Genomic DNA, 17,381 nt, shown 5'->3' on the forward strand with positions numbered 1-17,381 from the left:
CTTTTTAGAAGCAAATTAAAACCCCAGTAATCTAATGATGAGAGAACGCATTCAAACTCAGTAAGGATTGTTCTATAGCCACCACTCATATGTCCCGCTTTCCCTTTCCGCTTAACATGGCATGCTACAGTGTATTTTTATTTTTAAGGGGAAAAAAAAACACAAACGGGATTTATTTCCTACGGATTCCTTCTTCAGAACAACCCACCCAAAATCCCCAACCTCCCAAATCTCGACACAGATCTCTTCCTCAAATCGAATAAGGTTTTGATCTATATGGCAGCGATGGGAAGATGTAGAAGCCGCATCTTGTAAGGGTTGGCAATGTGAAGACAGTCCATCCAAATTCACTACCAGTATTTATTGATACACTTGTTGATCAACATTTGGTGGAAGAGAGGATGAAAGTTAATTTGCAATGAAAAGAGTGATCCAACTGTGGGCTCTTCAATGAAAATAGTTAACCGAATCACGTTTTATAAAACAAAGCTGATAGTAATAAGGGGGAAGATGATAAAGAAGTGTCTGATGCAGATCTATAAAGAAGCAAAAGAAGCAAATCTATAAAGATCTTAACAGTGTTGAGATACAGGAGAGAAATCTAACGAAGAAATCATGTAAGCTTCGGAAGTCATGGGTCTGGGCATGAATTTAGAAGGAAAAGATTCAATATTTGCAATGATTATTTGCGCTTTATTATTCCACAGTCTGGGAAAATCAAATGTTTTGTATGCGAACCTTTTTCCTTTTCATGATTTGTTTCTCCATCAAGTCATATCGCATTATTGTACCTTTTCCTGGGGATAAACGAAACCAGCATTATCCATCCAAAACGCCTCAAATTAGGCTTGAAACTTTCTTTATTCAAATGTGGCCTACCGCTAGCCTATTCATTGGTAGTGATTATTTTGCTACACCCACCGAGTGTTGCACGAGACGGGTCCCGACAAAAGCAATATATATATATATATATATATATTTATATATTTTTTAATATCTTTGAACATTTTTAAAAAATCACAATATCTTTAAAAACTACTTCTTTAATCATTAAATAAAAATAAAAATTTGTTTATCGAGATGTTGGTGAGTAGCATTTTTGTGCTCGTTCCCCTGTATTTAGGTTCTACGAATCCAACATTATCCCTTGTTTCATCTACAGGGATTCAAAATTAGGCTTGAAAATTCTCTTTATTCATACGTAGCCTAATCTAGGCGGCCCCCCATGCATTGAGGCTGCTCAGTGTCTTTTCTCTGACAAACACAGCCTCAATGCCCACGAATTTAGCAACCAGAACCGAAAAAAAAAAAAGCATGGAACCCTGAAAGGTCTACACTGCATGTGCTTCCCATAGTTTACACAGAAACCTCGAAGTTCTTGCGGTATCTGATTTCCCATAGTTTACACATTAATAAATCTCAGGTGAAGATAGACAGTGATATCGATGATTACATGTTTATCAAATTGATGAGGCAATCACTGACTGTGTCGACAAATAATATCAAAGCCCCAACTTAGCAGCACCATTTCCTACATATATAAACAACCTCTTGGGAACCCCCATTGGGCAAAGTACAACAAACAAGCAAGAAAAATGAAAATATATATATATATATATATATATGTTAAAAACCATATTCAGATAGTTTTCTGGGTAAGTGACCAAAGGTCCAAAATAATCAGATGCTCTTCCTCTTCTGCAGTTACAACTCAGTTAACGAGAGTGAGAAGGACAAGAATGGGCTCAACATGGTCGACCGACACAATCTTGAGCACAAACAGAGTGAATGAATGAATGCAGCAGAGCAATCAGGGGAACGTAGAGATCAAACTTCCTAGACGATTTTATATATATGCACTCTTAAACACTGTATCAAACCGCGTAAACGGCGAAGTTACCGTCAGCCTTGGAGGGCGAGAAAGCCAAGAACATAAGGGCAGCCATTATCCCAACCGGAAAGAAGAGAAGTATCAATGGCGGAGGCGGAAGCGGCGGCAAAAACAGAGGAAGCACCACCATCAACGCCGCTAGAGCCGCCAGCAGCAGAATAGACCCTAAGCTGAAACACCTGACCATACTACGTTTCTCAACCTCGTCAAGTCTAAAACCATGTCCTTTGACACCCCAAAAGGTCAAAGCAGAAAGAAAGGTATAGGCTTTATTTCGGGGTTTAAGATTAAACAGATGGTTTTCGTTCGTTGGCTTTGTGCGTGGCTGAGTTGAGAGATATATATAGTGGGTGGGCGTGTGGGCTTTGAAGGAACTGCCTGGGAGTTGATGTGGTAGGTGTTTGATATTTTTTAACTTCTTAAATAATAACTTTTTAAGTAGAAATAATAGAATTATTATATTTATTTAAATAAAAATCTCTGTGATTATGATGGTTGATAACTTGATACTATACTTGATAGGATGCAATGAGTGTGCAGTGAATTGGAATTTGGAGCATGTGGACGGTGGTTGTTGTGATTTGTGAGCCATGAAATCTAGTTTTGAGTAATGGTCCGAATCCGGACAGAATCAGAGCACCAGATCCAAATATATTCAGCAGATACGTTTTCGAAGTTCTACTCTAAATTTAGAAAAATTTTACTGTCTTCACACGTCACACTAGACATAATTTTTTTAATTTTTTTCATACTAAATAATGATGTAAGCCCTATAAATGATGAATAAAAAAATTTAATTAATTTATAAACAATAAAATAAAAAACAAATTCAAAAAATAACAATAATAAATATAGTGTATAATGTATAGGATGATAAATAACACAAGTTCTTATATTTATGTTTTTTTTTTCAAGCAAGCAAGCATTTTATGATGAGCATTTTGTTTATCTGGACTAGTTAAATGAGATTTTCACGATCACTTTATCTTGATTCTTAGTTAAGAAAGCGGAAACATAATGAAATTGCAATTAGAAGATTGATCGATTTATCGGTAGACGATCGTCACTAGTTGTGGAGGCCCGTGTAGCTCACGTGTCGAAAGAAGGTAAAAGTCATATCTAAGAGATTTGAAAACATTGACCCCCATGGTGTTGCGCGTGGCTACAGCAGACTCATCATGGCGAGGCGGCACGTGAGGAGGCTCACTCTCAATGTGAGCTTGGTCTGTGTTTTGTACCCTTCGATAGATCAACAGTTGGAAAATTTAGTGGTGGAATGCGTGACGGTTGTAAGAGATCGATAGATAGCAAATCAGCGTAACGTGGTGCTATGGACAAAAAACTAAAAAAAAATAGACAAAAAAAAGGTTGCATCGAAGAGAGATAGAATTCACACCGCCCACTATTCCTAAATTTATGCTTGAGATGCTTAATTAAATATTATAAGGAAAATGCTAAGCATTCCGCTCACAGCTCATGCTGGGAACTACCGCTTGTATTGTTTTTATTTTTTGTTTTATTTTGTTTATTTTTATTTTTACTTTATGATTAATGAAGTATTTTTTCATGATGTTATAATTTTTTAAAAATATATATATTTAAAAGTGTTAAAAAAATACATGTAAAAAAAGCAAAAAAAAAAAAAAACACATGAAAATAACTAGCAGAAATAAGAAAAATAATACTCTTACAGCTCGATGTTATTATTGAAATTTTTTATTTTATTTTTTAATTATTATTTTTACTTAGTAATTAAAAAAATATATTTTGAATAATATTATTATTTTTTATTTTTTAAAAAAATATTTTAAAATATAAAAAAATATATGTAAAAAATTAAAAAAGATAAAAATTATATCTAACGATAGCTCCCGCAGTGCACATGTTATAAATCGGTTTTGATAAATTATATAATTTATTTGATAGCATTAAATATAGGATTGACGTTCTTTCCAATGCTCCTGCGACATCTAGTAATCAACACCAATTTAAGAATTCCAAATTTGTTTAAATTTTTTTAGAACCTAAAGAATAATTTAGCATGATAAATTTTAAGTAATCAACACCAAACTAGTGGCTTGATGATGATAATGTGTATCTTTTTCTTCTCAATCAACAATATTTGGTTTTGGGTATTGAACTAATTAAGGTTAAGCATCGCTTTCATGCATTTATTTTCTTAGAAAAACAAAACAAACTTATCAAACTTTCATTCTCTTTATTTGCATCACAAGCGATCAATTTCAATATCACAAAACTTATACAATTTAAACTCATATATAATATTATGCAATCGTCGCATAATCGTTTTGAAAAAAATAAATAAAATATAAAATCTACATAAAAGCCAACCATATTATTGAACGCATTAAAATTTAGGAGTGAGCAGCAGTGCCCCATACCTCGCTATCCTGCTCCCGTCTACCCTGGCCTGCATGGAGAAGGCCTAGCGGGGGCCGGATGACTCCAGTGGGGTCCCGTCCCGTCCCGTCCCGCCCCACCCCCCGCTCCGCTCTCATATATAATTTTTTTGTATAAATATATTGTATATAGATATATATATATATATAATTTATTAAATACTTAAAATTGTATTCAAGTCATTGGATTGTCTTGGTCTCATAGGTCAATTTTTATATAGGAGGTTAACATAATACAATAGTCATATTTCAGTAATGTAGGACTTAAATCTAACTCTAATAAATTTAAATTATTTTTATATTTATAAATTTAAATTATATTATAATTTAAGTTTAAAAAAATATTTTAGGACCAAAACAATTTTTTTTAGATCCAATATGTTGATCTAACCGGGAGGCGCAACATATTTCATTTCATTTTCATTTTCATTTTCTTTTGTTCCTTCTCTTTGAGACGTTTGTTTGACTTCAAATAGTAGTTTCCTCGTACGTCTCTCTCTTTTGATTCAATTAATTCGACGCAAGCCGAAAGGGTAAAAATTAAAGGAAAAATATTTGCATCAGCCTCACATTAGCACACACTCAACCAATTGAGTGTAAAAAAATAATAATAATAATAATGTGAAGTGTGTGCTTATGTAGGGCTGATGCATAGCATTTCCCAAAATTAAAATCTAAATTCATCTGCAAATATGGTTCCTTAAAGTCAACACATAAATCGGCTACAAAAGTCCAAACTGCATGCCTTCTTTGTTTTCACATCGCCTCCAAGAAAGTTAACGATTTCAGACGTGGCAATTCTGTCACGCCCAAAACGAGTTGGGATTTAGACTAATTACATTCATAATTCAAATCACACGTGACTAATCTCTATGCATGGTTTAGTCAATTGTGTTAACTTACACGACTTAAGAAGACGTTTAGATTTAAAGATGATTTAAGATAAATTATGAATAATAATAAAATAAATTATAAATAATAGTAAAATTTGTGAGTTAAAATTAATGAATAATAATAAATAGTAGTAAGATGAGTTGAGATGATAGTTAGCAACCTTCGAGCAAATAAAAATAAAATAAGAAAAATGATAGTTAGTGAGTGTGCAAGTGTTGTACAATCACTTTAAAAAAAATAAATAAATATGAAACTCACATAAAAAAAAATTTAATAGTGAATCTTAATTTTTTTCGAATCGAACTAGTACACTCCACAACTGTATATAGCAGTACTCTATTTTACTATGTAAAGTGTGGTATTTTCTTCAATATTGAATCATTCTTATTTTTTTTTTTAAAAATATGCAGGTTGGTGATAATCAACTGATGAATTGTTGGAAATTAATCTTGTTTGGTTACATAGTTTAGATGAAATGAGATAATTTATTGAAAGTTAAATAAAATAGTATTAGAATATAATTTGTTAATATAATTTTTATTTTAAAATTTATAAAAATTAAATTATTTATTATATTTTATATATAAATTTAAAAAAATTATAATAATAAAATAAAATAAAATATTTGTGTATCCAAGCAGAAACCAAATCTTTTGCTTGCATGAGAATGAAGAGAGGGGGTGGGGGGCATGGGCATTGTCAAAAGAGAAGAAGAGAAACAAAGCAATAAATAAATAAAAAGAAAGAGATTAAAAAAATGGTGTCGAAACCCGAGAATGGAGGGGGTGGGGTTTTTCTTGCCAAAATCATGGAAGGGAAGGCTGAAAGCACAGAAGATTTTGTGGTATCTTTGGGAAACGACGGCAAGCTTCAGCGGTCTCAGTTCAATGCATTATTATCTCAATCTGTTTTTTAGTTTAGTTTAGTTTTGTTTTTGCTTTTAAATTCAAAGCTGAAAGCTGGCGCGTCGTCAGAGACATACGTTTAGATATGATGAATGATGATGAAGATGATCGATGATGATGTTCAAAATCCTTACCTTTTTTTCTTTCTTTTCTTTGCTTTGCATTTTCTGTGCAGAGAAGAGAAGAATATGCAAGTTGGTACATTTGCACTCCCACTTTTGGTCTCATGCAATGTATCTTCAGCTTCGCCTCTTCCACCCGCGTTCCTCTTTTTACTCAACAAAACAGTCTACTTATTTTATTAACTTTATGTAATTTAAAAAACATATTAAATTAAATCACGCTATTTTAATATAAATTATTTTTATATACTTTTTGAGTTTTATTTTTTTTAAAGTTTTGTTTAGATGTTGAGTTGAGATGATAAAATATTATTATTATTTTAAAATTTTAAAATATTTATTATATTTTATATTAAAATTTAAAAAAATTATAATAATAAATTGAGTGAATTTGAAGATACAAACGTACCCGGCTCTGTCTTTGGTGATACTTAGGTACGTTGTAAAGTTCAAAGGAGATTGTCAATCGTGATCAGACACACAATCAAGATTTTTGGGTTTGGTCACGTTGGAATTTGGTTCGAGTATCTTTGATTCAAAATCTTATATTGGAGTGTGGGCTTTGTTTGACCTAAACAGTGGCTTCAACGAAACTCCTTCCATATGAGAATTTAATTTTTCGTAATAATGTTACAAATCATAATTTCATCTTTACAGAATGGTACCATTTTTAACATTATTAAATTATTATTTACGCATTAAAAAAAATAAAAAAATTGATAGATAATATCACTTTATCACAATAATTCTACTATATACAGACGATTTGGTGTACGAATTTGCGCACCCCAGTTGATTAAGGGCAGATTTAGAAGGTGGGATGAGATATAAAATTCTTATCTCATCTTATCATTACATATTTTTCAAATTTTCATATAAAATATTAATAAACAATTCAACTTTTTCAAATCTCAATACAATAATAATATTAAAACATAATATTTTAAACACTAAAATAAAACATAAAATTTTCCCTCAAGATCTACCCTAAATGCATTGTTTTATTAAAAAAACTCAGAAAAAAACACAAAAATAAGAAAGACAAAAGGAATCTGCTCTCTCGTTACTCCCCACGCCAAACTTCACTCTCATTCATCTCCCAAGCGTTCAACTACTCTCTTTCCACAAGCACAACAGCAGCAACCTCACGTCTATGAGGAATAATTCCAGAAAGTCATCCAAAAAATAAAACGAAAAAATTAAAAAATAATTTCAGAAAGTCATTCATGAAAACAACCTAAAGTCTGAATAATTTCATAAAGTCATCCCTCCCTTTATCACCCATGGAACTTTTGTTGTGTTTGCCACCATAGCCGAAGAAACAATGCCCTCTAAATTGACTCTCTGACCCAATGCTCATTTCCAAAATGTCGACCACATGTTTGTAAAAAGACTCATAACCTTCTCAGATTTGCTATCTTAGTTTCACTCTTTTTGTTCGTGGTTTTGGGATTACGGGTTGTAATAATCTGATCAACAATGCCACTCTCGTTTCCGAAATCCCATCAACACTAAACCCCACCATTCCTCCTCTGCTCACGTCATTTCTTCTTCTTGTATAAGTAAAGTAAACCCAAATCATACAACAAGAAACTAATATTTGTTCAAAAAACAAAACCCAAAAGGGGAAAAAAAATCATAATAATAATAATAAAAATGTGAAAGTCAAATACAAAATAGATATTTTCCAGTTTCTGTGTTTCAAATCACGCTTTCCATTTTTTGGGTCTGTAAATTTCTAAGTTTTAATCCAAAGACGAACTAGGGTTTAAGTGGCAAAGTTTATAGAAGTTTGCAAGAAGCGTGTTGGAATGGAAGAGAAGAGAATTAGGGAATGCTACAAGATGTGTTTCAGTCAATTGGAGAAGAAGAGAATGGAAGGTTCGACTATGGGGGAATGGGAGAGAAGGCGTGAAAGTTCACTCAAAGATTAGTCTCACACCAAAATGCAAAAACGCAACGTTTTTGTTTTGCGAGGTCACATTTCGTATGTAAGGGTGCGCCAAAATGCTTGCATTTAACTTTCCCTTGTCCCAATTGATGAGAATGTGATATAAACATGAATTCCTTATTAGGTATTATTATTGAGTGTTATAATGATGCTAAAAACTTTCATTATTACATTGATTAATCTTTTGAAGATAAACACATATATGACTTGAACTTTCCTCTGATTTTTGTTGTAAAGAAAAATACTAATTAAAATTTCTGAATTTTTTCCTGAACGTGTGATTTTCACTTTTCAGCACATTGAAAAGGTGTTATCTGAACTAAAAAAAAGTTAGGTAAGATATTGAGAAAACTTGGTTGGTTCGTGTTTGTAAGAGTGGTTGGATTTAAGAGCTAGATGGTTGAAAAGAAAAATGTTTAAGACATGTTCAAGGTGGAGAGAGACGTTTGTTTTAGTAAATTAGATAAAAGAAAATTTTTAAACATAAGCCTCATAATCCTGCAAATCATTTAAAAATATATAATTTTATCTTCATATTTCATAAAATATAAAATATAAATATAAAGATAAAAAAATAAATTTAAATATTTTTTAAGTAATGTGCAGAGTATGAGACTTCTGTATAGCACGACTTTAGATAAAATAAATTGAGTTAAATTTTAAAAGTTAAATAAAATATTATTAGAAAATATTTTTTTAATATTATTTTTATTTTAAAATTTAAAAAAGTTGAATTTTTTATCTTATTTTGTATAAAAATTTAAAAAAATTGTAATAATTAGATGAAATGAGAAATTTTGTAAAAGTGAATGAAGAAAATATTTCGGGTACGTTTGGAACTTAAAATCATCTCAACTCATCATTACAATTTTTTTAAATTTCAATACAAAATATAATAAATAATTGAACTTTTTAAATTCTAAAATAATAATAATATTAAAAAATAATATTCTAATAATATTTTATCATCTCAATTCAGTTCATCTTTACCCTTTTGAGGAGAAAAGATTTCAAATTTCATTTAAGAAAAAAATATATCTACACACGTACACATGGGAGAATGTGAAGAACACAACTGGAGAGGAGACTCTCAGAGAAGATAAGTGGAGAGAGGCGGCCAACGACCAGTCCCACTCCTGCACTAGGTTACAATTCTGCTACAGGTACCTGTCTTCGGGTACCCGTAGCGGAATCGCTGACGTGGCATTATATTAAAAAAAAAAAAAAGAAAGGCGGATAGGCCTCGTTTCAGAGCGCCATTTGATTTGAGAAACCATTTTTGCGAGCTGTGGGTTCATCGTTCTCCATCTGGATCCGAAACCATTTTGCGCTGAAAGGGAAAATCCGTTCGTCGATCTTCATCGCGTTCAAGTGAGTGCAGTCGGACCCAGAAACCATCTTCTGCTCTGAGAAAAAGAAAAGCAGGTTCGTCTTCTTCGTCGTGTTGGACCTCTGGTTTCTGGTTTTTTTTTTTTTTTCTTCATCTTTGGCATCACCGACTCCATCACCGTCAACTGGAACTGGTATTCCTCTTGGGTGTCTGAAGAAACGACACCCAATGATGCACAGTGGGTATGGGCTTGCTCTGTCCAAGAAATGGTAGTCTAAACAGCAGCTGATCTTCTTCTTTCTTTTTATCATAAATAAATAGAACACCTACGGAGATTGAATGTAATGTGGGTATTTGTTATAAATTTTTTTGTCACATTCCTGGATATGGGTTTTCATATTCATTATTTTTTTGTAGTAGATGTGTTTGTTGTTATGCCATGCTTATGGACGCACAGCCATTAACTTCTTCCTTTTGTCTGGTTAAGTCTTGTATGATTATTGGTCCTTAGCTTTAATGCTGTAGAATTTAAAGGGACGCAATTCATATTCTAAGTTCACAATGTAATCCGATCACACAGCCATCAATCATATATTTTGATGAAGCTTGTGTTTTAGTGTTTAGTTTTGTGCTATTTCGAAGAACGGATTATGTATCAAACGAAAACTTTAGAAAAGGAGTGGGTGATGAAATAGACGTCCTTTTTAGTTTCAGAAGCCTTTCCGCAATGAGATTTTGTATTTGTTTTTTTATCATATTTGGGTGCAGGACTTTTGATTTGCATCCACTGGATTAAGATCGCTATCATATACTAACTAGGGGAGGTCGGGAGGTCGTCTTCGGGTTTGAAACGGCTTTGTCGCCTCGATGGTCTTGCCAATTTGAACGAGCGTGAAGGATTATTAAAATGAAACCGCACCGTTTTAATAATCCCACGTGGACTCCCGGGTACGCGGTGGGTACCCCCCGTGTACAAGTAGCATTTTTGTTCTTCAAATAAAGCCATGCAATCTCTCGTGGGTCCAAGTTGTGCACTCCGAGCTCACCTTCAACTGACGAAGCCTAATTTCCTCGGAACTAAAAAATAAAATAAATAAATAAATAAATAAAAATATAATTAATATAGCTTCTGCCATAATAAGTACAAGTGCTTAGAAAACATAAAAAAATAAAGTACAAATGAGATGCAAATGAGATATACATTGTTGTCAACTCGTATAAAAAAATCCTCTTGGCTTTAGCCAGTAAATGTCGATGCTCAACAAAGAGCTCTCGAGAGTAGGAAGATGAGCTTTGGTAGTTCTTTTTTCCTTTCTATAACTATAGAAAAGACTGTTTTAACGGATGATGAGGCACATAAAACGCCAAGCTTGCAAATGAAAGTGTTATGCATATCAATAGACATCATCGAGAGGAGCCATCCGGAGGCCAAAACTTAATCTAAGGTGACTCACTAAAATTTTAGATGCCCTCTGGATTAAAACATGTCAGAGAGGTAAATTCATAAGAGAAAACAAGCTAGAAAAATAGTATCTTGATTCTTGGTAAACGCAATTCGGTTGCTTTATATTGGTCTGTTACTTCACTGACCAATCAAAATAAAAGTGCCCCCAAAATAACTCTCTGGTACTTGCTTGCGCGCATCTGGCCGGCCTTGTTGGCTGTTTCTTCATGCACTGCACACCCCAGGAAGTAGTCAATGTTCCCCAGAAATGTCCTCCCCTGCAGTCATCATTCTCTCTGCATACCATTTGGAGAAGCCATTCTCCAGGGCATCCCTCATCCATGAATGCCGACAACTATCCACTGCCTCTGGTACAGTCAACCAAGTTCTCTTTCGGGTGTTCATCTCAGGCCATGACTCAAGCTCCTCCTTAACGAACAAAGCAAACATTGCAGCTTTACATAGACCTTCTGGACAAAACTCGTCCTGATGGGTTTTACTCTTAAATTGATGATACCCCAGGAAATCCTGAAACCAAGAAATATTAATAGCAGTTGGTTTGGTTTGGTCAGTCCATATGAGAAGACAGGAGCAGCTGGAGAAATCTAACCCCAACTCACACTCAGCAATAATGTGATGGCATGTGATCTTAGCAGTAGAGATAATCGGCTAAAAAAGAAAGGATGCAGAGAACGTGCCACATGCATATATTATAATGATACCCGAAATATTGAACCATATATCCTAAATAATGAACAATAGAAAAACGTATCTTATGTTTTCCCTTTCTCATTCGAGCTACAACTATCATGACTAACAAGACACATTCACACAAAAAAAATACAGAAATACATTGTTTCTCCAAAAGCATCTAAAGTTCAAGGTATCATAATTGCTTGAGTTATATAAAATTTTAAAATTTCATAAACTTCAAGACTTTTGCCAATAAAAAAAAAAAATTATAAACTTCAATCAAAAAGATCAGGAGGGTTCATAACACTATCACAAGTTCATTTTTTCTTTTTTTAAAACAGTGACCACATATGGTCTATGAGGAAAACTTCACCATTAGCTCCCCCCGAACTCCAGCCTCTTCAATAGCTTCCCTTACTGCAGCCTCCTGAACAGTTTCATCATTCTCCCAGCCTCCCTGTCAATGATAAGAATAATTGAAGAACTCAAACTTGCCAGCAACCATACGAATATAATATTGAAAATGCGACCGGTGCTGCACAATTTCACAACTTATTACCTTTGGAAACAAAAGACCTGGTCCACTTGTTGAGTTAATCATAAGAACCTCGACAATCTTCCCAATATTGGCATCTTCACTCCCTTCTGAATTTCTATGCCTAAATGGAATACACCTGTAAAAACTCTCTCAAGTCAGCTTCTGTAGCAAATATAACAGCAATCTTTTACCACCATCCCTAAAGGATAATGGCCAGCAGTATGAATCAATAAAGCTTTGTTTTAGATTTTAAGAAGTAATTTCTCAATCAGACCAAGCCCTATCATGGAACAATATACCTCACTACCAGAAGCTCAGTCCCAAAAAAGATGGCACTGATACATAGGCATCTCTCATATATCGTGAGAGATGACTCTGAACAACTACAAGGTGTTCAGTACATCTCAAAGTCCTTTCCAAATTCATTTGAGCTAGCAGGGAAAAAACAGAGAAAATAAAAACTACACATCTTGACAAAATAAACATCAAAATTACAAATATCTGCTTGTTAAAGCAGATATAAAAATTCTGTAACAGAAATTAGGCTGAAAACACTTTCTCGTCATCAGGAGAATCCTTACTAATCACTTCCCTTTTGCTTGAGGATTTTCTTAGTGCCCCAACTCTTCATGATCAAGTACAAACAACAGTGGTGGCGCACCCTTGGCACGATATATCAAAGGGTCAATCAAGCATTATACAAAAATATTATCAAGTTTCCTTCACACCAAAGCAACCCCAACTAAGAGGAACCCATCTTATATCGGCCACAAATCAAGTTTCCTTAATTTGTTTCTAGTTTTAGGTTGTGAACCCTACTCGACACCTTGCTTAATTTGTTTGCTCTGGTTAGAGTTATCAGAGATAATAAGGACCTTAACTAATTTATCAAAATAACTTATCAAGATATACACAATAAGACTGAGAGGACACACACAATCTAATAATCCACCAAGCATCTCACCTTGCTTAATCTGACTTGTTCATACGATAGAACAACCATTGGAGTAACTTGCTCCGTCCAAGTTCAGATATTTTGGTCTGTTACATGCTCTACCAAGTGAGTCACTGCAACTTCTCACGGTACCATAGATTCCAATAGCAAAGACCAAAAAAAAGGGCAGAATGGCTGATGCACTGACACATAAGCAGTAAACATATTTGCAACTAAACAATTGCCTAATGTGTTGTCTGCCTAGAGGGATCTTTAAACGATCTATTTATGCATAATACAACGCAAACCAATCCCATGATGACCAAGACCACCAATAGAACGTGATTTGGGCACATCTAATATAGGCCCCGTTTGGATATAGAAACAATTTCATCTTATCTTATCTCATCTCATCATTATAACTTTCCCAAATTTTCACTTTCCCAAATTTCCACACAAAATATAATAAACAATTTAACTTTTTCAAATCTCAATTCATTTTTTCAAATCCCAAAACAATAATAATATTAAAAAATAATATTCTAACAATATGTTTTTCAACTTTCATCTAAAACCATCTCATCTCATCTTTGAATCCAAACCAGCCCTAAACTTTTTCAAATTCCCACACAAAATATATAAACAATTCAACTTTTTCAAATCTCAAAATAATAATAATATTAAAAAATCATATTTTAACAATATTTTATTCAACTGATCTAAAACCATCTCATCTCATCTCATTTCATCTCACTATCCAAACCAGTACATAGTCTAATAATTCTAGTGCAGCATCCATCGTGTGCAAACAGAATTGCCCACTAAAACACCCATTTGCACCATTATTAAGGCATAAAACTCCTACGGCCACCATTATCTACAATTCAACAGCTTTCTATAATTTGCTTAACACAGCCCCTGTTTACAAACCTGTCCTAACAAAGCATGACCTCACATTGATGAAAATCACTTTATAAGGCTAACCGTGCACTTTTATATTCCTGTTTGCACCCCCATTATGATTAACTTTATTTGTTGCACCAGTAATGGAAAAATTCATAATGCTCCTACGCTTTATGAAAACACGCAGGTCTCTCTCAAAAAACGTACCACTAAAATAAATTGTTAGAATTGCCATACCGAACAACCCCTAAGCTCAAATTTGATGAACCCAAAGTTCTCCATTTCTTCACCGACAAAATGGCAACGATTTAGTTTAATCCAAATCACGTATGCTTCCCAAACCCCACATCTAGTTGAACTCTAACTGGGAGCAAAAGGAATTTTCCTGTACCTTAAACAAAACAACCATACACCCTCTTTTCCCCACCAAACCCACCATTAAAAAAAGCAAAAGAAACGAAATATCAAATACCTAGTCAGTGGTCACCACAGAAAAATTAAGAGGAATTAGCAAGTGACTAACAACATTACCATGAAGTCAAAAGAACTAATTGCCAATACCCGTTTAATCGAACCACTAACTTCGAACACATTGCCCCATCTGAAAATGACCACACAAACACACGGAGAGAAAAAAGAACCCCAATTGCCACTCCGTCACATCAATCAACATCAACACATTCAAACAAATACAAAATTCAAAAATAAAAACTCAAATAAACGTAGATATGGTGACGGAGAGAGACAGAGAGAGAGAGAAAGAAAGGAAACGGTAATGTACCCGGCAACTAGGCGACAACCGGCCTCGTACCGTTGCTGATGCCTACCAGTGCGGGCCACCAAATCACACATACTACGCCAAAATATAAATTAATTTTTTCTCCTTTTTTTTCTTTCGTACTTGTTGATTCTCTCCTTTTCCTCTCAACGACAACCCTTCGTTTTTTTTCTCTCTTAATCAACAAAACCGAAAAACTCTCGCGATAGTCATGCCCTCGCCGGATAAAAATCCCATTGCTCGGTTTTCTGATTACGATGGCGGTGATCAATGCGGGGTCGCATTGCTCGGTGGCCGTGGACCAGTTGTTAGGGTTTGGGATTAATTGCAGAGAAAAAATGTAAGAGAAAGAAATGGTGTGGAGTGGTGTGGTGAAGCGCAATTAGAGCGGATGAGACGGTGCGACGGTGGCGTGGTCAAAGAGTCACGTGGGTGCGTGATTTGAAACGTCGATTGTGCGGAGTCCACGTCGGGATTCGAGATGTAATCAGGTGCTGTCATAAGTAGCGTATGTATGTTGGGAGATCCAATCAGATGGCGGATTTGAAAGGATGATAAGGAGGGTAAACAGAGTTGATTGGATGGAACATCTAGAAGCAGGTAATATTGGCTGTATCTGATTTGAGATAGGTGGGCGAAGTCAGAGGATGGTGGTGATCCAAGGAGAAAGATCCGGTGTGGTCCCATTTGGATCCTAAACTGCAAAAATATTTTTACTTTTTCGTTAGGATACTCTGCATTCCCCTACTCCTGTGCACCATCGTCGCAACCACTACCATTATGATCATAAAGTTCATCTTTCAAATAAACATTTAAAAATTTTGTTATATACATCAATTTTTTATATTTTTTATACGCTTTGATCAAAATAATTATTTTATATTAAAAAAAATAATTTAATTAATTACATTAATAAAATATATAAAAATCACTGCACGTAAAATTTGTGAATAATTAATATTGCGAAAGACTCCAATGAAATGGGCATTATTTGGAGGTGGGCTTTACACTCCTCTCTTTTTTAGTTTGTTTGCTTTTTTTTATTTTTTATTTTTATATGAATCTTAGCATGGCTACTGGAAGTTTGCTGAAGGAGGATCAAGATTGTCTACTCAGCTTTCCATTGGCATCAATTGCATATATGCTCCCACACTTCCATGGCTGTAGCCTGACCACCCAAATCTTGGCTGTTTCATAGGGTTTAACCCTGACCCTTTCGTTCAACCATGAGCCTGTCCGCTCTTTCAAGATGGGTGCTCCCTACAAAACCCACCATAAGTGGTTCCATTCCATCCATCTCCTTCATATCCGATTCCTTGCACTACAACAACACTACCTGGCCTAGCTAATGGATTTCTAATTACTTGCATGAACTCTCAATCTTACCCACTCTCCCCCTTCAAACATTTGCTCAATGTCTAGATCTGCGGGATTCACTTACTGAAAAACCAAATAAAGCCACCCTCACTTCCTCATCTGCATGGACACGAGTCATAATTCCTCGTGTTTGTGTAATGAGTATTTAACCTTCCTACACGGAAACAACAAGCCAGCTCTAGATAACCAGGCTCTAGTGCACTACGCTCAACATCTAAACTTCATTTTCCAATACTGTACCAGTCATAAAATGGTTGGTTTAGATATACTAAATCAAACTATCTCATTTCATATAATCATTACAATTTTTTCTAATTTTTATATAAAATATAATAAATAATTTAATTTTTTTTAAGTTTTAAATAAAAATAATGTTATAATAATATTTTATTTAATTTTTAACAAAACATCTTATCTAAACTATATAACCAAACGAGAAATTATGTAGCTTGGTTTTGAACGTACCCAATCACCAACGTCGAAACCAAAAAGTCTCTTCATCTCTAGGAGATCGAAACTCTCCACAAGCTTTGTTGGCGACCCACTCTCACCTACTAGTATGTTATAGGGCTGCTACATGCATGGTGGGTTTTTTCCCCGCCTCGGTGCCGGGCCCCCCCCCTCCCGTCTAGGCCAATACATTGCATCTTAAAAAAAAATTTTGGTCTAAAAATATAATTTTGGACTCAAATTATGATATAATTAAAATTTATAAATACAACAAGAATTTAAACTTATTAAAGTTATATTTTGGATTAAGTCTTACATTGCTTAAGTATGATTATTGTATTGCCTTGACCTCCTATATAAAAATTAGTCTAGGAGGCCAAGACAATTCAATAACTTAAATACAATTTCAAGCTTTTAATAAAAAAAAAATATATTTTTTATATATGTGGAGTGGAGAGGAGGGCAGAGCGGACGGGGGTTACATGATACGATGGGGGGTTACATGTAACTGACATGAAATTGACATGAAGATGACAATTGGCCTAGACTATGTTACCAACATCTTGATCATTGACTAGCGAGTCATGATAAGCAAGGAGTTGGAAAGCAATAGGAACTGATGTGAATAACTCACCTAAGCATTAAATATAGAGTTACATGATAAGTAGGGTTGTGTAAAAAGTCCAATGGGCCGATTAACCCGTCCTACAAGATTGGATCTAACCCGATAGAGTCAGGTTGAAACCAATAG

General features: G+C 34.2%; 1 protein-coding gene across 1 annotated transcript; it reads right to left on the minus strand.

Annotated features, from left to right (window-relative positions):
- Window positions 1-10,883: 10,883 nt before the first annotated feature.
- LOC109012304 (nudix hydrolase 16, mitochondrial) lies at window positions 10,884-15,171 on the minus strand. Its single transcript, XM_018993865.2, has 4 exons — window positions 14,807-15,171; window positions 12,210-12,324; window positions 12,024-12,107; window positions 10,884-11,485 (listed from the first exon to the last, which is right to left on the minus strand). Exons 1-4 carry the CDS (start codon window positions 14,875-14,877, stop codon window positions 11,210-11,212), a joined length of 546 nt encoding a protein of 181 aa, XP_018849410.1. The 5' UTR covers window positions 14,878-15,171; the 3' UTR covers window positions 10,884-11,209.
- Between the last annotated feature and the right edge of the window lie 2,210 nt (window positions 15,172-17,381).

The sequence above is a fragment of the Juglans regia genome, chromosome 14 (genome assembly GCF_001411555.2).
Source record: "Juglans regia cultivar Chandler chromosome 14, Walnut 2.0, whole genome shotgun sequence".
Lineage (NCBI taxonomy): Eukaryota > Viridiplantae > Streptophyta > Magnoliopsida > Fagales > Juglandaceae > Juglans > Juglans regia.

Bases quoted from the DNA above. Each gene is read 5' to 3' on its own strand.
- LOC109012304 (XM_018993865.2), bottom strand. From the start codon at position 14,877: ATGTGTGATTTGGTGGCCCGCACTGGTAGGCATCAGCAACGGTACGAG. The intron at 12,108-12,209 runs GTAATAAGTTGT...TATCATTGACAG, and splicing joins CAGGTCTTTTGTTTCCAAAG to GGAGGCTGGGAGAATGATGA. The intron at 11,486-12,023 runs GTGAAGTTTTCC...TCTTGGTTTCAG, and splicing joins GAGTTCGGGGGGAGCTAATG to GATTTCCTGGGGTATCATCA.